Raw genomic sequence first — 27,620 nt, 5'->3', positions numbered from 1 at the left:
TCGGCAATCATTCACTACCGCGCACGATTGAGCAGCAGAAGCAATAAAAAAAAGCGCCGAGTAGCCCTGCCGGCGTAGCACGTGCCAGCTAGCGTTCAAAATACGCGCGCCTAGAACCGAAACCGAAAGTTAATCTCATTTGGTTGGTGCACTACAGTCAATGCGGCCGCTGGGCTCTATGGGAGGGTCCGCTCTTATTGAATATGTCTCGATGCTGGAACTTTCAGTGAGTCACGTATAGAACCCGACGCGCTTGACCTGCAGATAGATCGCCGACGATCACCGACTTCGCTCACCGCTGTCGTTGTGGTTGAGTGTAACTTGTTTGCCGTCTTAAGTTCGCCCAATAAATAGTTGAATTTCGAATCCATATTTTCGACACTGTATCGTTTTTCACTGCCACGGGACAATATAATCATGATCCAAAATAGCGTCAGTCAGTTCATTCTGAACAATGAGGGATGCAACAGGTGGAAGTGCTTCGTCTGTCGCCGAGTCTAATCTAGCTGCCTCAGCAGAGGCTTAGCGCCGTCTCCGAGAGGAACCTATCGTTCAGAATCAAATTCATTGCCGCAATATATCGCGAATTCTAAACACCTGAACAGCTGCGCTCTAAATTCATATTAGCGAGTATGGTAATCATCGGTGAACTTGTTTTTCTGAAAACGAGAAGACATACCTCATTGTTAACGGGAATGAATGTCTTGTGTTATATCTTTTGCTCATTTGCTGTAACCCAGTCCCCACTTTATTGCTTTTGGTCCTTAGGGTAATCACAAATAAATAAAGTATTTTGAATTTTTGTATTGGACCGGCCACTATCCTTCGCAGCTATCGGCAAAAACAGCTTTTTGTACATAATTCATTTTTTTATTCAATGAAGGTTAAAATAAAAATAAATCCCTCACCGTGGGTACGTGCCATATATTAAAATATATTGAAAATATCTTAAAAGCGGAAATAATGACTTCGTGCCCATTTAGTGCCACCCCAAACAGACTCTAAGTTGGCTTATCGCTCACAGAGTACAGGGACAGACCAAGAATTAGGCATTTCTCTCAGTTTTTACTAAAGTCCGCATAATAATTCTCCTCCTCCTCATCATCGTCGTTGTCATAATCATGTGCGTGGAAGAAGAAGACTGGCAACGGCTGGCAAGCAGTTACTGACGCCAAGCGTCAAGAGCCCTTCTCCGTCTTTCTTACTCCGAGGCCATGGCGATCAACGTCCCTGGCCTGGTGGCCATTGTGTTTTTCTACCTGGTCATCCTTGTCGTAGGCATCTGGGCAGGACGCAAGGGTGGCGGCCCGGAAAAGGACTCACAGAATGTCACCATTGGCGAGCAGTCTAATATCATGCTCGCCGGACGAAACATCGGCCTCTTTGTCGGCGTCTTCACAATGACAGGTGCGAATAAGCGATGCAGTACTGCGATTTCGTAGCGATGATTTGCGCTCGATTCTGTGCCATTCTTATCAGCCACCGTTCAAGGCCAGCGTACCCGCCTGATAACACGGTCGGCAAATCGTTCTGATCACTGAAGAATAGCATAAACCGGGAAAAGCAATAGCATCAGAAAAGGGATCGCTACAGAATCGCAACCACGCATCCTACTTTTCAGCCCTTCCAAACTGTGACGTGTTTAAAAAAATAAATTACATTTTGGGGTTTTACATGCCAAAACCACATTCTAATTATGAGGCACGCCGTAGTAGAGGACTCCGGAAATTTCGACCACCTGGGGTTCTTTAACGTGCACCTAAATCTAAGTACACGGGTGTTATCGCATTTCGCACCCATCGAAATGCGGCCGCCATGGCCGGGATTCAATCCCGCGACCTCGTGCTCAGCAATCCAACACCATAGCCACTGAGCAACCACGGCGAGTGTGGCGTGTTTCAGTCACCTGAAACGATGCTTCCTTTTTGCGGTTATCTAAAACCATCTGGCAGTATTGCATAGAGCGCGATGATGACCAAGGAAGCTTGCCGCTTACTGTCGACTTTCTGGACTAACATAAGTAAAGGAAGTCTAATGTCTACGTATTCGCGGAATTGTGCCATGTTGCATTTAAGTAACCAGTAAACATATAGCGTTTTTACTGATTAAGATGCCTTGCTATTCTCAGGCCTAAAATCACTCGAACTTGAGTGGCTTTCACAACGCGCCTCTAGCAGATGAAAAACACGGCGCGCGTAATGTGGAGGCATATAACTAATTAGCTATGCACAGTTACAAATAAAATCTTTCTGTAATTTTGCATACTGAAATTTTTTTCAAGGCACAACCTTCAAAGGAAAAGAAAAACAAAAAAAGCTTCTGCGCCCTCCACAACAAAAGTTAAACAAGGCAGGCTTGCTCTTTTGATCAATCGCAGCGCGCGTTTTCGAATAAGCTTTTGTCACGTGGTTGTTTCTCATCATTTGCAATAAAAACCTGCAACAGCCTGTCGGCAAAGCACCACGCAAAAGATGAATATGGTTTCTATGTGTTTCAATCATCTCTGTAAGACGCTGTATTTGTGGATGTGGTGCATCGAAATTGTAGACACATTCATCTCTCCATGCTTGCGAATATACCGAGTCTAAAATCTCACGGTCTCATTCACTGTATCACATCACATCGCTTTATTTCCTTAAAGACCCCTCTAGGGCGGGTTCACAATATAGCCACATGATGTCACTCGGAAAGAAAATCGGTTACGTTCTTCAAGAAATTGATGAACAAGTGATAGCTGCGATGTGGTGGGAAAGGTCGTTGCATTCGGGTGCTGCGCGTTGAAAGAAATGAATACGAAAATGTAACTGGTGCGCGCACATGGACGCGACAGTTGTGTATAATAATGTTTTGTGAACCTTGGTATTTTAGTAATCAGATTTTGCTTTGCTTATTTGCTGCGAGCAATCTGACGTTTTGTGCACATGTAACATGTCGCAGACGATTATGCATAGCCTGCACTGAGCTATCTATACATGGGTCCACATTTCCTTCAATACAGCAAAAGAAAAACATTTGCCAGGTAATGTAAACCTTACATGTTTTAGAATTATAGATGCCCACGTAAGTGCCTTCGTGCCTAATCATATTCGTGCCGGCACAAAGCTGTAGCATGCGGCGAACGTCTGACGTGACAACAACAGAATCCAGGATATCCAGTTGTCCTTACAGTTGATTGAATGTCGCCACAGCTTGAATATTGGTAAGGAAAGTGCGACGTGTTGTGCTGCTAACATTTTGTGTTTTGCGCAGCCACCTGGGTAGGCGGAGGGTACATCAATGGCACCGCCGAGATAATCTACGTGAGCGGCCTCGCCTGGTGCCAGGCTCCCTTCGGCTACGCCATCAGCCTTGCCATCGGTGAGGGAACCTCCATGTGTGTGGGCTCAGTGTGCGCAGAGAGACAGAGAGAGAGAGAGAAAGAATGAGCAACCGTAGCACTCGCAATGAAAAGAAGAAGTGCTAGGGACTCTTTAGGCATTTATTTTACGCTGCATCTTCATAGAAACATTAAAGAGGGCAGGGGCGATCAAATATGCGCGCATAAAATTATCCAGGCAAGTAAGAGATTAAAACAGTAACGTGGCCTTAGACAATCAGTATGTCGAAAAATACACCAATTACATGGAAAAACATGCAAAAATACGAGAACAGCACTGGAGAATGATGATTGACCAACTAATAAAAGATAGTATTGCGGTTTTGAAATGCTGGCTAACCCTGAATGCTCGCGACAGACTTTGGAAGCTGGTTGTATAGACATGAGAACAGAGAAGAACTTCATTGTGTGTTTAAAATTGTATGCCTGACACAAATGGCTCACGGAAATAACGTTGACAAGCATGTTGTGGGTAAAATATTTGTACTTCCTGCTCAAAATATGCAGAAAATATTGCGCTAGAAGTTCATAATTAAGCCTAGCTAATCAAGCTTAGGAATAGAGCCATACTGTTGCCAATGCTCACATAACGAAGTAATTGAAAAAATAAACATACGTGGTATGAATCGTACACAGCTATATGTAGGTGAACTTCAGAGAATATTTTGATGCATATGACTTGAGGAGACGAGAATGCAAACGTAACCAAAACTTTAGCTTACAGTTGAATCCAACTATACCAAACCCGGAGAAATAGCATTATTCTGTATGCCGAACACCAGAACCTACTGGGCGATACTGATGTAACATAACTGTATTATAATTAACGTGACATTGGATATGTCGAACTCTCCATTGGCGCACAGTGCCAGCAACATCGAGGCGATGAATGTCAGCTGCTGTTTCTAGTTATTTTTTTTTAAATTATGGATATAAATACGACCTGATTTTGAGGCAGGCCGTAGTGGGAGACTCCTGATATTTAGACCACCCTATGTTCTTCAACGTGCACATAAACCTAAGTGCATGGATGTTTCCAAATTTCGCCACGATCGAAATGCAGCCACATGACCGGCATGCGATCGCGCGACCTAGTGCTTAGCGGCCCAGCCGCATAGCTACTAAGCAACCACGACGGTCGCGATTTCTTGTCAAAACAGGTTATTTTTGTTCTTCGGCTAGTGGGTTTATCACAGCTGCAAACGGGGCACGGGGAGGAGATGTTACGAGAGAACACGAGTAACAACCAAGGAGAGCGAGACCATCGCAAGGCGCACTGACAACTGAAAGGTCATTTCTTGATCGCACGAAGCACAGAACTTCTTGATTGCACCGAATGATTGTTCTTTTTCTTGATACCCGTATACTTCCTGTAGATGATGATGATGATGATGATGATGATGATTTATTGCCATTCCCTTTGCACCGCAGCGGTGAAGAACAGTCACTCGGCCTGCTTGAGTTTATTGAATATGCCATACAGCCATCGCGATTGCAGCACCCCAAGCAGCCATAAAGCCAAGCGGACTGCTCAGAAAACCCCGGCCTCCCACACACGAGGGGAGACGCAGCACTCAACCCAATGGCACCGATAAGTCAGCCCGCCAGCATAAAAATGTAATACAAAGCAGTCTTCATTACTCGTTACTGGCCGTGACTACTACATGAAGGCAGCGGCGGGATAACCAAGGTAACAAGGTACCCACGAGTACAGTGATCTCGACGTAGTAAGCCGCACACCGAAACGGGCGCCATGCAACAAAGGCGTTTGACCCGCTTGCCGCAGACCTGCCGACAAAGCTCCACTACCGCAAGCATGAAGATTGGACACAATGGCATCGTAGGCGGGCAAATTGCTGTCTTTTTAAATATTCCGTCTCAAGAGCCGGGACTAGATGACACAAACCTACACATTGCTCTACGCCTTAGGTGAAGAGGTGGACCTGCTCATCACCACGAAACTGACTGCCGAACAGATGCCATCGTATAATGTCGCAGTGAATGCTTGTGAAAAGCATTTTCTGTCCTGCAATAATTTCATACGAGCGAGTGACATTAAAATCTCGGAAACGAGAGCCACATGAAAGTGCCGATGCGTTCGTTACTGAGCGTTTTGCAGAGAGCTACTACTATATATGCAACTCTCAGAGGCGAATTGATTCGGGATAGGCTCGTCGTTGGCTTGCATGACGAGAAAGCCAGTGAGAAGCTGCAGCTTGACGCAGAACTCACTCTCTAAAAAACGATTATACAGCTGCCCACAATTCAGAGGCCACGAAACCTGAACGCAAAGATATCCACTCTATTTAACAGCCGACACTTGACGTAGAAGTGCGCGGCTAGGCAAGCAGTAAAGCCCACCGCAAGGTAAAAAAGGCGCTTTCAGGTCGTCGCGCCTACAACGCAAAATCAAGCTGTAATATGAACGCTGCAAGTGGTGTGGCAGCGTGCGCGACCACATGAAGGCGCAGTGCCCTACAGCGAACAAGACACGTAACCATTGTGGGACGAAAGGCCACTACAATTCTGTGCGCCTATTGAAGACCAAAGGTGAAACCTCAGGCTCAGAAAACGAATAATTTGCCCACATCCACCATTACCCACTTGTGAAGAAGGAGCTGAAAAGGATGCTTAACATGGATGTCATCCAGAAGGTAGAGCGAACAACCTAATAGTGTTTTCCGATGGTCGTTGGAAGGAAAAAGAACAGGCTTCGCATCTGCGTTGATATGGCCAGCTCAATCAGCACATAATTCCTGAGCGGGTGCTTATGGCGACGAGTGTCTCGCAAAACTGGCATGTGTAACAGTGTTTAACCGCCCAGCTGGATATACGAGCAGGATACTGGCACGTTCTATTGCCCAAACATTGTCGCGAATGCACAACTCTCATCAGACCAATTGGAAGGTTTTAGTTCTTGAGACTATTATTCGGAAATTATTCGGAGTTCTACCAACGCGACATGCTCCGAGCGCTGGAAGGACTAGCCGACGTGAGTTTTCTGCAAAAACACAGCATTCCGTCAAACTACAATTGAAGAACCGGATGCTAATCTACGGCATAGGCTAAAGAAGCTGGAAGGTACAGCTGTTACCCTGAACATTGGCAAGCGCAAATTTCGTCAAACCACAGCCGCATTCCTAAGGAATCTGGTATCCACAACAGAAGTCAGTGCCAACAAAGGTAAGGTCAAGGCCATGACAAAGCTTGCCTCACCTCTTTTGTCCGGTACAACTCAAGAGCAATTCATGTTTTGCCCTTGCAGCCACAGGTGTCGTTGTGTCAACATGACGTCAAGGCCGACCGCCTTCGCGCCGCGGTCGTGAAAGGAAACAAAAGCCGTATTCATCCATGTTTACGGACTTTTGCGAAATGGGCTCCTCCACTGCTCGCGTCCACTTATCGGCGTCGTCAGTGAGACCGTGCTCTCTCAAGGTGGCTCCAGCAGTGTCGCGCAACATGCCCATCTAAAGAGGCCGTGAAACACATTGGGCGGTCACCTGGCTTCCTCCATTCGGAGGGGTTGCGGTATTGGGAGTAAGAGCTCCTTTCTCTATGTGTCTTGCGGAATGTGGTCGGCGTTTCGAACGCGAATAGATCAGACAGACGGGATTTCCAAATTAGCGACCTTCTGGTGAACGACAGCTTGAACTGAAGGAAATCATACGCTTGTTGGCAGTCGAGACAACGGAGCTGGTGACATTACTTCTATTTTACGACAAACGATGCTTGTCAATGTGTCAGAAGCCGGCAATAGTGGGTGAGGAATCAGCAATGTATACAGGATGCTGAACCGTCTTCTCGTTTTCACACAGCTTCTTGTCTGCCTCGGTCATCCGGTCCCGCCCGGGCATTCCGTGCAGAATTCGTTTTCTTATCTGGCAGCTGCCACATCTTCGACTACCACAGTACATGCGCACATTTCGGATCCCTTGTGCAAAAGAACGCTTGTATCACCAGCGAATGGTAATCTTGGTTTGCTGGTCAACCTGTTTGCCAGCAACCTGATGAACAAAAATGGATATGACGTTCACGTATGTGACGTCAGCCACGAGCCTTTGTGTATAAAGGCGCCGGCAGCACATTCCTTTTTCAGTGGGCATGGCAGCAGCAACGTACGCACGATAGACGCGATACTAAGAGCGCGTGGCGGCCGGCACTGCTTTTTGGCGCAATAAGTGCGGGAAGACACGCCAAACCGAACCAACCACTTGTCAAAACGATCGCATCACCCGGATCTCCAGTGGTGGGCCTTGCGCCCAATTTACGGTGCTTTGGATTAGTGATTCCGCACGTTCGATTTTACTACAACTATGAGAATACCACGAGAATTTCGTATTCCTCAGGGAAAAGCTGCCTACCGCGAGCGTCAGTGCGAGTTGGCTCGTTAATGGACTTGTCATCCTAGGGCTGACCTCGAGCTGCGCGCCAGAGATGCTATAGTTTAAACGGCAGTGCTGGGAGGCCAATCCCGAAGTGCGCGCTCGAGACGTGGGAAAGAATGGTAAAATATTTGCTATGTAGACTGCTTGTGAAGTTCGACTTGCATGATGTAACACTCGGTGCCAGTAACACCGCATACCGAGATGATGTCACCCTCTTTTTAAGAAGAAAGGATCACCTCCGGCGCTGCACACGTGCTCTCGTACATCCGTGTGCCGTAACGCTCCCCCGGTGGTCTTACCCGTGAGAGAAGGCTGTGCTTCAGAGGATCCGCGTCGGGGTTGCCCTCACTCCTGCCAGGACTCGGAAGTGGCCACGCTTTCGCCAGTTATATCCACGCCCTAGGCGTCCGGTCTGCAAGTCACGCAGAGCCGAAGCCGACATCACCCACATGCTGTGAGTTCGCCCTGTGTTGAAACTGACCATGCTCCGGCACCTCACAGCAGCGGGAATTTCGCCGCATAATCCTAGCCACTACACTGCTGGGACGCAGGGTCCGCACCCCTCTTGAACTTCGATAGATGCACAAATCTTTTTTTATTCATTTACTCATCCTTATTCACCCGCACCCCATAACCCTGTATGCCCTGAGGCATTAACCCTCACATAAAAAAAAATTAGCACAGCTTCGCTCTTCGACCATCTTCACGAAGTGGAAGGGACGGTGACTTTTACTTATGTTCTATTGCACTAAATTGCTTCAGCGATCTCCTTTTAATCGGGGATATTAGACTAAATGCAGGACCTCGCAATACTGCCAACAGTACGCGGCCTGGAAGTAACCCGAACCCCAATCAAACGAATATCTCAGGAACAAGTTCTCCGAATGTTGATTGCACTGCAAATAGCGTCAAAGTTTACATGCTGATATATTTGCGAGGCTAATTGCTGACCAGGAACAAATGCCTTTTGATATTACGTTGCTCGTACAGCCTGTTAATTCGCATTTCGAGGCGATGGAATCTTGTGTAAATGCCATTGAATTTGCTCTGTCAATAAAGCGTTCTGGGCAAATAGGAAATTGAACGTGTACTTTGACTGAGAAAGTTAGCGCTACCGTCTGAAGCATAAATGCTAAAGACAGCAGTTTCAGGATCACTTTACTGACACAATTGGTTAGCTCGTTTTGAGCGTTGATTATTTCGAAAATAGCCACGTAGAAATAAAGTGGTCTGTCATGGATAACCTGAAGTACAAGACCAAAACGACAACGTACTACTTTCGAGTGTCTCGTTGTGGTTATCGGATGTGCTTAAAATGCAGTTCACTAGCATTGAAAGATTGCACAATATAATACTGCATTGACCATTTTGTCCCTGTTAAAACGCAGTAAACAATAACTTGGATAAAGTATGGATGATAAGATATACTTTACTCTTGTTGCGACGTGTCAATAACTATGGCGCTCAGAGCTGAGTTGTGATGCCGCTAAATCAGCAATGTTCAACGAAATTAAGGAGAAACTCCGAGCTAAACTTTAATCGGCCAAAGACTTCCATTTCAGAGTTACACTGCCTCGGCTTTTAAACAGCAATTCCAAAAAAATTGACAATCCATTATACATTGTCGAACTGATAATACCACTTTAGGTACTATAGGTGTTACCTGCAGAACTAATGCACGTCCTGTATTCATTAACTTTCTAGATTTGAATTAGAAAATACAGGTACTCAGGAATTCAAGCGCAAAGACACTTGCTACAGCATTCGGCAAGACTTTTCTAACCGAATATGTAAGCATCTATGGGATGCTAGCACATGCTTTCGTTACAATGGGCCTTCTGCAAGGTTACGCTTTGATAATAGGTTCGCGATAACGTATGCTATAACTGGCATAAATGCACCAATGAACTTGTCGAAGCATTCCACCTCATGTCAGGCGCTGCCGCACACAATCTCGCCCAAAAAACTAGATGAAATTATCTTACTTCACATAGTAACCTACAAATTCTGAAAGTCAATGCCACGAGCTTGCTTAACAAATTTAGTCACTTTTTCACACTCATTACTTGTCACGATGCTTGCATTATAGGCGTCACAGGGACGTGGCTACACGGTGATATATATGATGAAATAGCACCACCTGATGTCAACTTTGTTAGAGTTGACAGGTAACACGGCCGAGGAGCTGGTGCAGTCCTTTTCCTGAAATGTGACCATTATGTAATCCAAGCTCTGATCAATCTAGGGTCTGCTTGGCGTAAGGTATACCTTGAAAATAGATCAGTAATAATTGGCATCCTATATTGCTGCCCCGTTCATCTCATGGCGGCTTATCTAGTCTGAATATGTTTTCGCACGAGTGCAGCATCCTATTTTCACACATACTGCTTATGGGGCATTTTAATGCTCCAGATATATCAATGGTCGTCATTAGCCCTGCCTCGTCATGAGTTTCGCTCATCGAGGGAGTTTTCGAGAGCTGTCACAGTCGACTGGTCTTAAACAACAGCCAGCCTACTAGAAGTGAAGCCCTTCTAGATCAAGACTTTCTCAGCCAACGCCTCGTGGATGGCAGTTTCGAATGCGCAGTGACTAAAGATATTTGCGATTATCGGGTAGTTGCAGGTTGTATTTCTGTGCTGGCAAAAAAGCCACACATATTGCACTCCTCGCTTCCAAACGCTTAATAATGTTTCCATTATTGAAACCCTGAGGGAAAATGTCAATAACTGTTTAAATGAGTGCCGGCGATGATGTTAATCATTTAGTTTCTATTTTCGAAAGCCTTATTCCCTCATACATTCACCGTTTTGTCGCTCTTAAAACACCGTGAACCAACACTTAGCTGAAGCATGGCTGACGAGAGGTACTTTGCGCTTGACACGATGTGTCAAGAGACCAAGTCGCTCAAAGCTGAGTAGTGATCCGGCTAAAACTGTAATGTTTAACGAAGTGAAGCAGGAACTTCGAGGTAAACTCAAATCGGGCAAAGATTTATATTTCAGCGTAATATTTCCTCAGCTTCTAAAAACGAATTCCCAAGAAATTTTTGCAATCTATCTTACCTTGCGCAAATTATATTACCACTTTTGTAATTATTGGGAAGCCTTCTAGTAACTCCTATAAAATCGCATCTGCCTTCAACTCATATTTTCAATTCGTTTCGATTTAAGGCCACCTCGAACTCCCTCCTTTTCAATATTATATAGCTTCAACAATTAGTGACCTCTTTGTATTACTGTAAACTCAAACTCGACAGTAAAAGGTCCTGTGGTCCTGGCGGCATTTGTAATGCTTTCATTGTTATTTACTTCCTTTGGTATAATTGTTATCTCACTGTTATGTTTAACAAATCATTAGCAACTGCCCTTGTTCCTTCTTCGTGGCGACGTGTTAAATGTCTGGCTTTTCACAAATCTGGCAATAACATGATGCCAACTAGCTACTGACCAATCTGCCTAACCTGTAATTCGGGCACACTTATCGAACATATAATTTACAAATATATCGTAGATTGCCTAGAATCCAATAACATACTGATTGATTGTCAGCATGGTTTTCGTCGTGGTGTTTGCACCCGTAACTCATCTGGTTGAATTCATGCATGACATTGCTAAAGCACAAGACCATGGTGCACAGGTTGACAAAATTTTCATAGATCTGTCCAAAGTGTCCGACACTGTGGTTCAGCATAATCTACTAGCTAAACTCAGCCTCATCCTAAATACTCCTAACTTCGTAGATGGATTGCCAGTTTTCTGTCCGACTGTTCCCATTTTGTACGCTACAATACTTCTGACCCGCCTATTGATCATGTCTCCTCTGGCGCCCCGTAGGGGCAGTGCCTGACCCAATTATTTTTCTATTTTACATAACTGACTTGCCACAAAACATAATTAACATGCGTCTCTATGCTGATGATTGCATCCTCTACCGCAATATTAACTCCCCTCAAGATGATACTGTTTTTAATTAGCATTCTTACACTTCTACGCATAGTGTAACACCTGGCAGATGAGTGTGAACTTCACCAAAGCAGTTTCATTCACATTCACTAGGCGTTTAGCTCCTTCGTTTCTCTAGTACTTTTTCAATGACTCCTTTCTACCAAGAATACCCGAATATAAGTACCACGAACTCTTATTCACCCACAACTTATCTTGGAGCAAGCCTGCTTAAGTAATATATACTAATTCATTGAAAATATCGGCCATCTCCAACGCTCCCTTCGTGTGACTCTTCAAGAAAGCAAACTGGTGGCATACAAAATATTATTCCACCCTATCTTTGAATATGCATCTGTAGTTTGGAACCATTTCTATAAAAAAATGATATTAGCAAGAGTGAGTCCGCACAAAAGAAATCTGTTCGTGTTATCTACTATCGCTACGACAGGGATTTCTCACCTTCCTCTAACCTCACAGTGGAATACTCTCTTGACTCGTTTCGGCATCAGCCTGGGTGCGTGACACCCAATAAATCCCCTCAATTTTTCAAACGTAACGCCATTCTTAGATCTTTCCGCCACCCCGCTCACCCTGGCGCGTCCTCCTCCACGCCTCCTGTCGCCCCAGCCTCCTCCGCTCCCCCATTGGCCAATCTGTGTCACGTGGAAACAGGCGCCGCGCTTTTGTATATTTTTTTCTTTCCAGCGCAGAGCAGGCGCCGCACTTTTGTGTACTTTTTTCTTTCCAGCGCGCGCCGACCTCCATTGTTGGGCCTGCTCGACGAAAGTACGGCAGGCGGACTGAACGGAGCGCGTTAGCGTAATAGAATGTGCAGGGCCGAGCACTTAATTGCAATGCCATGCTGCTGCACCTTCGGTTGCCGCAACAGACACAGCGAGGGCAAAAAGCTTTTTGCTTTGCCGTCCGGCGGGCGCAACGCAAAAAGAAGTGTGGATTCGCAGGACCGGGCGGGCTGACCGCGAGTAAGTGGCAAAGAACGCACGGCTTAGTGAAATAAGGGCCACGGCTACTCACAACCCCTTATTTTGAGCCTAGTTCACGCCTTCCGCTTCGAAAAAGTGTGTGTTCATGCTCTGCGTGCTTTTTAGCGCGTTGTGTGACTTTTTTTTTCGAATGTGCTCTCTTTGTTTCATGTAGTTTTGTCCTGCAGTGAAATGCACGCATCTGCAGCTGGCCTGTGACATAAAAGCGACTTTATTCAGCGTGTGTTATGAGCTCCACCAGAAGTTAGCACATTCTCGACACTATTGCAAGGCTCACTATGACTTACGATGCAGTCTTTTAGATTCCAATGTACGCCCGCATGTATTGATTTGCTTTGTGGTGATTAACGTTTTTAACGTTCCGAAGCGACTAAAGCTAGGATGGAGGTCGTAGTGGGTGGCTCTGGATAACTTTATCTAGCTCGCCTGGGGATGTTTAACGTGCACTTTGATCGTAGAGTCGTACGTGGGCCGGTGAATTCCTCGTTGGCGTTTCATAATGCTCGCGCGGGTGCGCTAGCGTTGCTTTAGAAGTTGGCGCCGCGGCGCGATTGTATTTCTTCAATAAATTTTATTTACTAGCTGTAGCAACTTGTCATTATTTCGTATTAATTACGGCGCCTCCAGCGCACCAAAGCGGCAACGGGAACACCGAAGCTAGAACCAGGGCTGGATGGGGCTCGCCGAAGCCTGTGCATGCCAAGGGGTTATAAGATCGCGGACAGCCAATTTTGTATGCGAACACTCCCTGCGATGTCTGCATTAGTGTAATGTTACGTGCTCTTCAGAGGCATCCGTTAGCCATTACATGTGCCCTCCTAGAGCAGTACTTGTAAAAAAAAGCAATATATCGTCACGATTACCAAAACGGCCCTGCTGCCAGGCATTGCTGACCGCACACAGCCGGAATCTCCCACGCGCCGACCGAACAAAAGTGTCCTGCAGGTACGTGAATGAACCTACGAAACCACGTACACATACTTTCATGCTGTCAATACCTGAAACTTTAGTAATTACGCGCGTGTTTGAGTACACTGCGTGCTTGCGTCGTGTTTCAGCAACACGAACTCTCAACGTCGCGCGGTTTACGCCTTAAATTCGCCTTGAATAATGGTACTTTTCTGTATTTCTTCCGCAATTCCAAGACGAAATTCTAAAGGCCAGTTACCGACTGACGAAGACAGATCACGATTGAAAAAACTGCTCCGCAGGGCTCGAAAGAACTTTTCTGCGGATTTTCTGCCATTGCGTGTTAGCCGTCGCCTGCTACGGCGGCCCACCACCGGCGGCGCCACCGTCGAGGCCGCGCCGAGCGGAGGAGGAGGGAAGCGAATGGCGCTACTTTGGGAGATTGAGGGGTTTTAACACCCAAGAGGCTGTGGCGCCCTCTCTTGACTAGTTTCGGTACGAACCTAGGTGCTGTGGCGCCCTCTCCTGACTAGTTTTGCTGTCAGTCTAGGTGTTGTGGCGCCCTGTCCTGACTAGTTTTGGTATCAGCCTAGGTGCTGTGGCTGCAGCCACAGCACCTAGGCTGATACCAAAACCAAAACCTGACTGATACCAAAACAGCATCAGTCAGGAGCCACATCATGATGTGGCTCCTGACTGATGCTGTGGCTCTTGATTCGTTTCCGTACCAGCCTTGGTGCGCGACACCCAACGACATTGAACGGACGACTTCCCGGGTTCTAAAGTACTCCGCACTTAAAATCTGGCACAAGAAAGGTACATTTACAAATATTTACCAGAAACGCGAGTAGCCCAGGTGTAAGAACCGCCAAGATGGCGAGGAGCAACCTCTACCTCTTATTCATCGGTGCCGGCATAATGCTACAGTCGTCTTCTCGCCCGCGGAAATATATTTATTTATTTATTTACAAGTACCTTACAGCCTTCGATACGGCATTGTGCTAAGGGGGAAATACGGTAACATATTCGTATAGGAATTGTGGAGAAAAAGCGGAAAATTAATACGATATTGCACATACAGTATGAAGACCAATAACACAAAACACAATAACATAACACGCGAGCATTAGAAATGTTTTTGCAAGAATACGGTAATAGATATTGTAAGAAATGCAAGAAAGAAATTAGAGAAATACAAGAAAGAAATTAGAAGAAGGCAAGACATGTTTGATTGTTGAAACGGCATACTGATTGATTATGCGATTGCGAAATGCCCTGTGTATCGATTGGAAAGCGATGTTATCTGGGAGAGTGCTTCCTAAACGGACCGCATGGGGTAAAGCTGAAAAATTGAAAGCGTGTGTGTTGCCATAAATTCGGGTGTGACTGAACTGATTATTCAGTCGTGACATCGAGGATCCTTTTTTCAGGTTTGATAAGGATAGGCCAACTATGTGAATAAATCTATAAAACAATAATAGAAGGGAAATATCGCGGCGAGTGGTTAGTGGTTGAAATGAAAGTCCGACTTGTATTTGGGTTGCATTTGGCTGGTTACTATAACTTTTTCAAATGAAACGGCTCGCTCAATTCTGGATGTTCTCCAGGAGTTCGATGACGTATTTTGATGAAGCGACTATACACAAGAGGCGTACACAATTTGTGGTCGTAGAATAGTTATGTAAGCTAGTTTTGGTAGTGGTGAAGGCGCAGTTAAGTTGCGGCTCAGTAATCTTAATGATCTGGAGGTGTTAGCTGAAATAGAGGTGATGTGATGAGTGATGATAATATATATATATATATATATATATATATATATATATATATATATATATATATATATATATATATATATAACTTTTCTTATTTGGCTTATAACATAGTTGACCACACCACAGAATATAAGTACTTAGGAGTGCTCCTTGCAAAACGTTTTTCATGGCCTAATCGCATCACCTGACTAACGCCTCCAGATCATTACGATTTCTGCACTGACACCTAAGAACTGCGCCTTCACCAAACCTATGTGCATAGGTATATGCGGCGGTACTGCCCCACACACATACAACACATCTGCATACTAGCGCAGGTGGCAACCTCTTTGCGGTGAAGATGCGTAAGGCCGGCTACAAGACGATGCTGGACCCTTTCCAGAAGCATTTCGGAACCCGCATGGGTGGACTGCTCTTCCTGCCGGCGCTCTGTGGCGAGGTGTTCTGGTCAGCCGCCATCTTAGCCGCCTTGGGTGAGCGATAAATTGCGCGTTGGGTAACGTGGATGCTCGGGTGCATGCCGAGACGGAACTCCTACCTAGCGGGAAGGGGAAGTCATATGACAATGTTCTTGCCTCATGTTTGCACACGTCGTAAGACTAGTGGCTAATCATTAATGATTATGATGATGACAATTGCGTACGGTGTGATCTATTGGTAAAAAGGGACATGATTATATCCCGTGCGGATGTTTCCCGTTAGCGTTGTACAATTGCACTGCTTTGCTGCAGATGCCTTGTGGTTGGCGCTGGCACCTTTCTACGCGACTGTGCAGTGCATTGACGCATATTCAGCCAGAATTTGCATCTAGCTCCTGCAAAGTAACAATCGCAAATTATAGTTTTAGCTTTAACAGTGAACCGCACTCTACATGGTGGCTCCGCACTATTGCAATTCTTAATGATATATTTTTAATGCTTTCCTTTCGAAATCGGTCTTTCGGCAGTTTCGTGTGTAGTGCCACGCTCAGTATCGTTGGGATATTTGTCTGCTGAAGATAGTGCTGTCGATAATGAAACATTCAGGAGGAATTGCGTTGCATATTCTTTACTCGGAGTGTCCAGAACACATTTCTGACTTGTGTATTGTTACGGGGAGATTGTAATGAACAAAACACTTTTAAAAATACTGTTAGTATGACAGCACCCGCACAGGGTGTGCGCCAAGCCAGTGTCATCATCTTCACTGTGACACAAATCGCCCGACACATGAACCCCGACAGCAAAAGCAGCGTCCCGGTTCATTCTACGGTAGATATCGCGCAGTGGAGTACGTCTTGAGGCGGGAAACGTTTGCACTTTCAGCTGAATGGATTTCTATGGTTATGACAGGCTCAAACTACGATTTGTCTATGAGGCACGCCGTAGCGGGGGACAATGTAATAATTTTGGCCACTAAAGGACAGTTAACGTGCTCCTAATGGAAGGACCAGGACGTTTTTGCATTTGGCCTCCATGGAAATGAGAGCCCGCGTTTCAGTTTGCGACTGCGTAATCAGCAGCGCAGCACCATAGCCGCTGTACAACTGCGGCGGGTGCAATTTCAACTGCCGGTTCCGCAGATTCTGTGGAAGCCAGGAAGAAGAGTTCATATGTCACGTCCATGCCTTGCACAAGCAATTCGTGACACAGAAAATTGGTAAAATATGGTATCGCCCTGTCTTGCCTCCGTTTCGCCATAACAAAGTCTTGTCAGCACTGCTTGCTGGACGCGGCTATGGATCAAGTCACCAGGCTAACCATGGCTGGTTATCCTGAACACATATTCAAGCTGACAGCGCAAAAACTGGCGAAATCGTTAAAAAGCAGAGAAAGAGATAGCGATCGAAGTGACATTGGTCATCGCAAAAGGCCAGCAGTTATTGCTTATATACATAGGCTGGCACATGGCCTAAACAACGTCGGGAATCGTTATGGTTTCAAGAGTTATTTCTATTTCCAAAGAAATTATCCACTCTGTGCCAGGCTGTGTAAGCACGAGCAGAAGTGTCAGATTTAGTTGCGCACAATTCATGTAAAGCACAGACCTGAATTCGTGACTTGCCAAACGGGCAGGTGTATAAACAAAAGGTTGCAAGAACATTCTTTCAGAACGAAGAACGCTGGTCTATTACATTTGACCACCCATTGCACAGCTTGCAGTTGCAAGCCCATTTTTGAACGCACAAGTGTAATCTGGACAAACAAAAATAAAAAATACCCGCCTCATTTGACAGGCCAACCTAATCAATAAATGTGGTGACAGGTGCGTAAGGCAGGCGTCACTCGCAATACACCAGTAAAACTATCCTTAGAAGCATCTAATCGGGCAGGTTCACGTTGCAGCTCGGCCTCCTCTTTATAGAATTTGTCGAGCGATCAAATACATTGATAATAGCTGCATGTGATGACCCTAATATGGGGCAAAGGTTCGTGTACTCAATAGTTCGGTTGGTTCTCTAAGGCGGAGCCTCCGAGAACCCAATTGAGGTCAAAGCCGTTGGTTTGAACACACACACAAAGACTTTTAATCAAACTAAAAAGAGGCATAAAGCAAATAGAAGGAAATAGCAAGCATGCCTAAAATAAACACTCAAGCAGACATTGCGGCAAGGAACACACATAGGGCTAGCATGAGGTTAACGAGTGCGTGAGTCCGGGCTTGCAACGAGGGCAGTCTCGACGCTGCGACAGGGCGACAAGCTGGCGAAAGGAGTGGCGCCGGTCTCACCATAGGTCGCGGCGTAAGCTGACCGACCGGGCGACCGGAGCGCGCCAGCTCTGGCTAGGCGAGGTAAAACGCGCGGCTTGGTGGCACGAGCAGACGGCGGCGGGGTTCTGGCCGGGTAGCTGGGTGTAGAGCTCGGGCCCGTAGCCCAACTGCTCTCGTCTCGCCCTCGGGCGCAGAAGCTCGAACGCCGGCCTCGGGCAGCAAGCGGCACGACAGACGGGGCGGCGTTTTGGACGGGCATCTGGCGTCGAACTCGGGCCCGTAGCCCGACTGTTCTCGCCCTGCCCACTGGCGCAGAAGCTCACCGGCGTTGACGAGGTGACGGCACGCTCGGGTAGACGGGCGACGCACAGAAACAGGTTGGCAGGAGGCGCCGGTCGGGTGAAGTCCTGGTGGGCTCGGGTCCGGAACCCGACGGCACGTCTTCAACGCCCGCTCCGGTGGTTGACCGCCTCCTGCCGTCGCTTCCTGGGACTCTCCTGGCGTCTCCCCTGCGTGTCCTCTGCGTCTCCTTGCGTGTCCCTTCCGTTCTGCCAGCGCACCGCGCTTTTTCTTCCGGTCTCGCCGATTTGGCATTCTCGGATTGGCTGCCTGACGCCCCGTGGTCTTTTCTAATTGGTTGCTTTTCTTCTTTTTGTTGTTTTTCATGCAACGCGCGTTCTCGCGCCGGACGCTCTTCGGCGTCGTTGTTTTCCTTCTTCCACCTCGACGCACCTGCACTCAGCGTCGTCTGCTCCTGACCATCCCGATCACCGCACCATGTCGCGCACCACACATCACACTGCATTACCACTGCCAAAAATGCTACAAACAAATTATTGAACGCTACGCACTCTCAAGACAAGTAAAATATGTATTTTTTCATAAACGAATATACCAGCATGTCTAAAAAATTCTGCCCGAAATAGCTGATATCAATGCTTCCTTGTTTTCTGCCTTTTTAATAGGTAAAGAACGTATCACACGAAATTTGGAACTATATCAGTTGGAAACCAACAAAGCAGTGCATGCCACTTATATGAAAAATGCAGAGCCATGTATTGAGCAAGTTGACGGCAAATATTGTAGTGCAGCTTTGCTAACCTCCCTGTCTTTCTCTCATTTGCATTTCTCTCTCTGTCATTGAAGAACCTTGTTTACATTTTTCGTACATAAGCAACAACCATGAAAAATCTCAATGACGCTATCCTTTGTTACAATGTATTGCGCAGGAGTAACTGGCACCGGTCGTGTATTGTGAGCAATTGCACCGAATTTATAGTGGCAACAGGAAGCACATATAAAAAGCTGGAGTTCTGCAATATCTACGAGGGCGAGACAAATGAAAGTGAGCCAATACGATTATAATACAGATGGGGTACATTATTTAAAAGTAGTCTCCATGAGCATTTAGGCATTTGTCCCACTGACTAACCTGTCGCGTGATTCCCGTCTGATAAAACTCCTTGAGTTGCTGTTTCAAAAATTTGCAACTGACTTTTTCATGTCATCGTCCGACACGAATCTAATTACCTTGACCTGCTTTTTTTTTTTTAAATGCACCAATATGTTGAAGTTGCAAGGTGACAGTTCTGGGCTGTATGGAGGGCGTTGCAGCGTTTTCTATTTCAACCTTGCCAGTTTTGTATTAAGCAAATCACCAAAAGGGGGAAGGGCATTGTCGTGGATCAAGATGACCCCATTCCTCAATTCTCGATGTCATTTGTTTTTAATTGCGACACGCAGCCGATCCGACGTTTTGCAATATCGTGAGCGATTGATAGTCTCTCCAGGTTTAGGAAATTTGATCAATAATGGCCCCTGGCGATCAAAAAAAAAAGTCAACAACACCTTTCCGGCAGAAATGACTGCCTTTGCTTTCCTTGCGGTGGTGAATTCAAATGTTTCCACTGTATGTTTTGTCGTCTTACTTCAGGCTAGTAGTAGCGGCTCCATGTTTCGTCCCCGGTCACAATTGCAGACAAAAAGTAGTCACCTTCATTGTTATACCGGATTAGATGAGTCAGGGCAGGGCCAAACCTGTCGTTCTTCTGGCGGTGGTTAAAAGTGTTGGCCGTCCATCGCGCACACAAGAGCCGATAACGGAGATGTTCATGAATTATGGCGTGACCCGAACCATGACTGATGCTCAAACGGTCTGACAGAGCTTATCCTCCGTTCTTATCCTCCGTTCTTGTCAGCCTTTGCAGTTGTGTTGGGGGTGAAAGTACGGTGGCTATGGCTCGGTCTTGGATCGTCTTTGCAACTTTCACGTCCTTCTTTGAACCCTTTGTTACAACCGTTCACAGTGGCCAATGAAATACAATGTTCAACTTAAACGGCAGCCATACAGCGACTAATTTCTTAATGGGAAAGATCTTCAGCTGTCAAGATTTTCACGACACAATGCTGTTTAATTTTTGGAGAGTCTAATATGTCCCGCAACCATGTTCAGCCCACTGTATGAGAGCATTAAAGACCCTTTATCTTCACACCTGTGTGCCAGTTTTGTGAATGAAAGATGCATCAGTGCTTCACGCATACTTCGCACATAATCAACTGAACCATTATTGCGTGGGGTATTTTGGCTCACTCACATTTGACTCGCCCTCGTACATTAGAAATCCGAAGATAGAGTAGAATATACAAATACGAAGATACAGCTTCGTAAAGGGCAAGAAAGTGTCACTGGAAACAAAGTTCACTGCGCATATATACAAAACATCGCAACAAAATATCTAAATATATGTATAAGTCGCTGCTATAAATGCACTAATGTAAGGAAAAAGTTACATTATATATTGCGTCAAACAGGGCGAATAAAAATGGTGCGCATCCACAAATTCACAGACCACAGAACCCTTTCTCTCTACTCCCCCTAATGTATCGTGCAAGACAGGGAGCCGGGCACTATCTCCTCGCTTTTCTCCCTTGCGCACACATGACTGAGCCACCATCGTGGGCTCACCCGTGCCACGCCCCCCCCCCCCCCCCCCTATTCTTTCACTCGCACATACGGCACGCAGCGCGCGGTCACGATGTTATCACCCTTGGATTTTATACGGAACGTGACGGTGACAGCGACGGCAAGAACGCGCCTGGAGTGTCCATATAACTTCTATAGCAGTAATATAATCAAAGTATCTGGTAACTGAAGCGTCCCGCGGCCCACTACTTTCCGCAGAAGGAGAACAAGTACCAAAATAGAACTTTCATCGTACGAGAATTTGCTGTGCCGCAACAACGTATTTTATTCTTTTGTGGGGCCGGTGCACAGAAATGAAAAAAGCGGAAGGGAAAGCATGTCAGCCACAATGGAATGCCTACTTTCGGCGCCTAATGTGGCTACCGAAGCAATATCAAAGAAAGCGTGAGATGCTTGGTGCACAGGGAACCATACGCATGCTGCTCGGTATCCTACACCGGCGGGACAAAATTTTTCGCAGAGGTTGCGCTTAAGCGAACGCGTCGCAATCCGTGTAGTCCTCGAGTGATGGCAGCTAGCGACAACGCGTTGTTTCTTTTTCTCGTCTGCTAGCCAGAAAGCGTCCAGACCTCTGCCAGACAAAGTTAATCTCGGCCAGAGAAAAACGAACGCACATCGAAGTGCGCCGCGCGGTGGGCGGGGTCAACGCGAGAAAAACGCATGCGCTCTGGCTGGTTCCAGCAGCCCGCAGGTAGCGAGAAAAATAAAAATCTAATGGAATCAATGTGTCCTCGCGTATAAAAGTCAAAGTATAAAAATAAATGAGAATGTGGTTATTCTTGCTGGTTTTAGTGTCTAGACATGAATGCTTTGAAGCAAGTGAAAAAACATTTTCACATTCTTTTCTGTAACATGACAGCACAAATGAACCACCACAATGCTTCAGCTCATCAGACCTCGCTTCATGCTTTGTCAAATTTCTGACAGAGCGTTGATTTGGCTTGTCTCGTTTTATGGTCCCATGTACGACTTTAGAAAATCAGTGCACATTTGGCGTGAAATACAGACACACAGAATAGGACATCTGCTAGCCCTAATTTTGTTGCACAGGGCCAGAAACCTAATTGTGGCTTTATCGCCTGCAGTTTATTATTTGTTCCTGTGTCCCACATGTGTTGCCGGTGGTTTCGCAGTTTCTTTCGTAAGAAAGGCTTCTGATCTGTGACAGGGACAGCAGCAGTAGGATTAACAACATGTTATGCGATTGGTGTGGCCATCTGGTCTACCAGAACATTAGCCTCGATTCCCCTAGAGCTGAATAAGTACGGGATATTTATGCTTACGGATTGACATCAAGGCTTTCAGGACACTTGGACAGTCTGTATATATAACTGCTTTTTGGACTTTTGATTTCTTTATTTAGGGTGCAAGAGGGAGTGCAACGAATGAGATAGTTACCTTGCAATGGCACACGGGCGTGAGGCATATCTACATTACCGCCCGTGCCTACTGGTAACATATGTGTGAAATTTTGGCTTGTAACGTTATTGGGACTAGCCGTCGGCCCTTCAGGTGTAAAAAAAATGGAGTATAAGATTTTCACACGAATCAGGTAATTCCTGATTCGTGTGTAATCAGGCAATCAGGTAATCAGGTAAGTCCGCAGAGTACAATGAAACTATCTATATGGCTTCCATAGATTCTGGAATATAACTAATGTTATTTGATTCTGTTGTTTAGTGTTTTCATATTTTAGTGTTGTGCTCCTCGCTTCATACTCATTGCGAAAAAATATCGGCCTATATTCGTGAAAAAGCTAGCAATATTCATGACCTAATGGTGATTCTTCGACGCGTAAGCCATCAAGTTTGTCAGGAGATTATCCAGACAGGCTTCAAGAAATGCTGCTTTTCAACGAACTCGATGACAATGAGTACGTTATTTGGGATGCCGAGGATGCCTGAGAACTATGCAATGAGGATTACTTCTTTGGCAGTCCCAACAAGGGTGTAGTTTAAGGCATCAACTACGAAGATTTATAAACCAAACTTACGGTAAAGAAAGGGGTGTCATGCTCGCAGTGTTTAGTTTTCCTAGAGAAATATGAATTCACTTTAGTCAATTTATTATTTCTTTAGAGCGAAATCAATGTATAGGAGTCAACCCATAGAGAAGTAAATACGGTACTTGCATGAGCTTTGCAATGAACTACAATAAAGGATAAGAAACTTTGTGGGCAATTATACCTGAGGACTCAAAACATGCACAATCTTTCTTGCAAACGTGTTTTAAGATTACTATTATTTTATATATTATTAGTGGGCTTCCATAACCCTGCACGCAGCGATATTTCATTCAGACTGAGTTTCAAAGCAAAATCGTCATTAGGTGAAAGTTCACTCAATCTACATTGCTATAACACAACATGGAACAAATTTACCATTTAAGAAATATGACTATACAACACTGTTATACAAAGACAATGTACAGGCTTGCAAGTACAGTATAATATCCACACTGTCAGATTTCATGGTCTAGTTCCTGGAAACGTTTTATCCTCCTCGTATGGTGCCTTCAACCATACATATTCTAGCACCATGTCCTTCCACTGTAACAATGTATACAAGCAAACTAAATGCTGGAGAGCTAAAACGTTTCATACTTGTAGCAGGGATTTCCTTCAGCTATTTCTGCGCCTGGTCACACTTCATCAAATGGGCAAACTTTTAGGGACTATGTACACACTTCGTACACTCAATCATCATTTTGGCTTGCATTAACGGCCAACAAACCATCACTCTGGCAGACTTTATAAAAACAAGCTTGCCAGTTAGCTGTTCATAACAAAGGCAATTTTACTAATGCCGCTTGGGCATTGCTTAGATCTGCTTCTCATATAATGTGAGCCTTGACACGCTGCAATGCCGTGGTAATGTTCACATCGGAATTGGCTGATAACAATATGAAAATATAAGGGCTTTACGAAATGTATGTGTTTAACCTGTTTTGTGTTGTGCTTTGCGTTGCCATCACAAAATTTCATGCAGTGACCCAGCGACAAAGCCACGAAAACATGGTAGTACAGTAACACATTATTTAATACTGGCAGCATACGCCTTTTCTCTCCTCTCAAAAACCTCCTGTGGACCTCTAGTACGAACTCAACCGCTGTAAGACAATCAAGAGTTTTGTGTGTGCGCTTCTTTGCCCAACTCACTTTTTTGCTGTTGAAATTGAGCTTGAAGAGCAGATGGAACCAGAGCATGAATATCAAGTTACTTTCAAAATTGGCCAAGAATGGAGAAACAATTCATAAAAAGTTGGAAAACGCGCATGGGAATGGCGCCCTAAGGAAAAGGACTGTGCTGAAGTGAGTTCAGTATTTTGGGGGGAAGGCTTTGAAGACCTTAGCACGATGCAAGACATGGATTCCACTCCACCTTATGCGAAATGGAAACATTGGTTCTGTACGTTCTCTTTCGTTCCGTGACTGCCGAATGACTGCTATAATGATGGCAGAAGCACTTGTTTTGGGGAAAGTTGTATGTTCACCAGATAATGACATAATGTTTGCAAAAGCAATGTTTGTAAACAATGATGTCAAAATCCATGATTCATGCGCAAAGGTTTCAGAAAGAACACTGCTGCATCGACTGGAAGGATTAAGTTTACAGAATACATTTGGGTAAAGAGTTATCACCTGCTAAGAGAAGAACTTACAACACCAAGCTGAAGTGAAAAAGGTGAAATAATAAAAGTCGTGCTGATTGTGTATCCAGATTGCCATGCTATGGTGCACCTCCATTTTTTATGTTTAGCTCAAACAATCAATGCAGCTGTCTACATGTAGGCCCTGAAGCATCTGATAAGTTTGTGTGTTAGCAAAATGACCTTGCGGCCGGAAATATTACAAAGCACCTAAAACACATGTGTTCACAATGGTCACATACTTGCCACCCAGCCCATTCAATGCACTGTCTGGTGAACTACCACTACTGAACAGTTTGACGAGTACACAGTATGAGCAAATGCACTGTTCTGTGGAAATCGGCAATGGTGGGGGGGGGGGAGTTTCATGAAAGGGCCGAATTGTGTTATCCACCTGAAAGTAAGCTAGAGCTACTAGAAAAGCCATTTCTTCCTAAAAAAAGCTGCAAGTTGCAAGAATATTCATGCTGGCCTCGGGATTGAATCGTCGACTAATACTTTCCAGGACAAATGAATACATTGTTACGCCAAAAAAGGAAAAATAAAGACTTGGGACGGAGAGTACTAAACGACAGATTGAGCGCTGAACTTCAACTGATTTTATTCTTACAGCAGGGCAGGGAGAAGGAACAAATGCGCATGCGTACGTCAGGGTTCCATAGAGCAATTACAGAGAAGTTTTTATTAATTGCAACTCGTTTTCAAACATAAAACAGACGTATCACCAATACAGCTCGTGTCTCTCTCTTTTATGTGACATGCCTCCAAAAGTTCTCTTGCTAACGTATCACCACTCCTGCCAAGTACCTTTATCTCAAGCAGTAGTGGGTGGAATCTGCCTTCCAGGCAAACAATGTAATGCGCAGGTAAATGCGCATTACCTTTGTTGATTACAGACAATTCATGCTCCCGGGCCCGGTCATTAACACATATCCCCGTTTGTCTAACCTAGGATTTCCCACATTTCAGCGGTATCTCGTAAATAACGCCCGTCGCACATTTCACGCACTGTCTAGTGTGCTTTTTCTGGCATTATCACTTTTTTGTCAACGCGGCTTATGCGCGGACACAGTCCAGACAACTTGCGTGGCACCGAGAAAATAACCAGCACACCAAACCTAGTAGCGACTTTCTTCAACTTGTGGGAAAGCTTGTGGACGTATGGCAGCACTGCAGGTTTGCATCGTTTTTGGTCGGGCCTAGGGGTATGCCTTTTTCCCTTCACCTTCTGGAGCATTTTTTGACACCGCCCCAACGACCGAGCTCGGGTAGCCTGCGGTGTGTAGCCTCGTGAGGGCACGCGATGCAGGCTAGCTCAGTGCAGGTTGCAGGTTTGCAATGCAGGTTCGCGATGCGGGTTGGCGCAACAGTGTATTCATTGGATCCCAACCAACTCACCCAGAAACGAGTTCTGCTCGTTCTGCTTTCCAGGACAGTTTCTCCACCGACTCAGCTAACCAGAGAACATGATGAGGACCAAATAATTGGTCATTTAAAGCACCAAAATACTGATAGGGCAAATGAGTTCTGCGGAAACACATAAAGTGGCAGCCTACATATGAGCACAACAACTATTTGTCTTCATCAAAACAACAGGAAACAGGTTACTTCAAGAACCGAGTACAAGAGGTACTATTTTAATGAGTTTTTATCATATGCACTGAGATTAAGGTACTAATAAATACGACAGCATGGCTCAGGCGACTCAGACCATCCACTTGAGGACTACCTTCCTGGGTCATCGGGCTCATCGTGTGGCTCCTGTTCTGCGGCAGATGTAAGCACTTGGCTGTTCTCCCCTACAAAGAAAGAGATCATAAAATTTCGTAAAACTTTAAAACGTAAAACGAGTAGCTCTGCTAACACTTAGGTCAGGTTACTTGCAATGATTCCCAACAGTTCAATCATAGGGAGGCGCGTGTGTTGAAATGTCTTTCTAAAGAAATGCGCTAGAAAATTGCACGTCAAAGAAGAAGCAGCACCGTTCTACATGATTTACACATATTTAAATGCAGCCCTAGAAGAACAATAAGGCTTGAGGCATTTAGATTACAGTAATTACGGTAATTACTTGGCTCATGATTCAAAACTGCAGCTACACGGCTAAATAAAATGAACATTGTATGCATACTTGAATGCGAGCTTTCAGGATGCCATACAGTGACATATCTTAGGTGTGAAATTAATACATATAGCAATACATATGGTACGGCACAAGAGCACGCATCATTGTAATTAGCAATCGAATGGAGTGCTAACATCTCAACTCATGCACGTCACCCCCCTTTCAAAGAAGAATGAAAGAAAAAAGTGAGGTAACAAGTTTCCTACGAAAATAAGTAGATAAAGCGGCGAAGGCCTCCAAGGCGGCTGTCTGACGGGTGTTGGGCTGCCGCTGTTTGGCCGTGCGGCGCTCGCTGCAGTGAAGGCAGGCCTGCCCTTTGTGACCAGGTGGCTCCGCACCACTGATCTCGGCTGGCGGCAGCCCCATTCGTGGGCCAGGTCTCCTACCTGTTGTAGCAGCCTATCGAAGACCTTATAGTTTTCCTCCGTCCCTGGTCTAGTAAAGCAAACAGGCACATTCAGAAAATTCGGCCGAAACAATTCAGCTTAGGATATTGTTACGTAAGGAAGGGCAATGACCCAGTCGTGGTGGTCCTTGGAAACGTACTTGGCCAGCATATCGGTAAGAGTACGGTTTAACCGCTCTGTCAGGCCATTGGTTTGAGGATGGTATGAAGTAGTCAGCTTGTGTTGAATGGAGCAGAAACGCACAATGTCAGCCATAACTTTCGAGAGGAAGTTTCGACCACGGTCAGTAAGCAGCTGTCGCGGGGCGCCATGAAGCAAGATAATGTCACGCAAGAGAAAGTCCGCGACGTCAGTGGCGCAGCTGGTAGGGAGA

At 45.6% G+C, this 27,620-nt stretch overlaps 1 protein-coding gene across 2 annotated transcripts in view; it reads left to right on the top strand.

Annotated features, from left to right (window-relative positions):
* Nucleotides 1-1,131: 1,131 nt before the first annotated feature.
* LOC139057607 (high-affinity choline transporter 1-like) overlaps nucleotides 1,132-27,620 on the top strand; it is a 107,941-nt gene continuing 81,452 nt past the window's right edge. For both annotated transcript variants that reach the window (XM_070536131.1, XM_070536130.1), the window contains exons 1-3: nucleotides 1,132-1,407; nucleotides 3,250-3,357; nucleotides 15,711-15,866. In XM_070536131.1, the coding sequence (XP_070392232.1) occupies nucleotides 1,215-1,407; nucleotides 3,250-3,357; nucleotides 15,711-15,866 (457 nt within the window). In that variant the 5' untranslated portion in view covers nucleotides 1,132-1,214. The remainder of the gene's footprint in view (nucleotides 1,408-3,249; nucleotides 3,358-15,710; nucleotides 15,867-27,620) is intronic.

The sequence above is a fragment of the Dermacentor albipictus genome, chromosome 3 (genome assembly GCF_038994185.2).
Source record: "Dermacentor albipictus isolate Rhodes 1998 colony chromosome 3, USDA_Dalb.pri_finalv2, whole genome shotgun sequence".
Taxonomy (NCBI): Eukaryota; Metazoa; Arthropoda; class Arachnida; order Ixodida; family Ixodidae; genus Dermacentor; species Dermacentor albipictus.
This window is presented reverse-complemented; position numbering and strand designations above follow the sequence as displayed.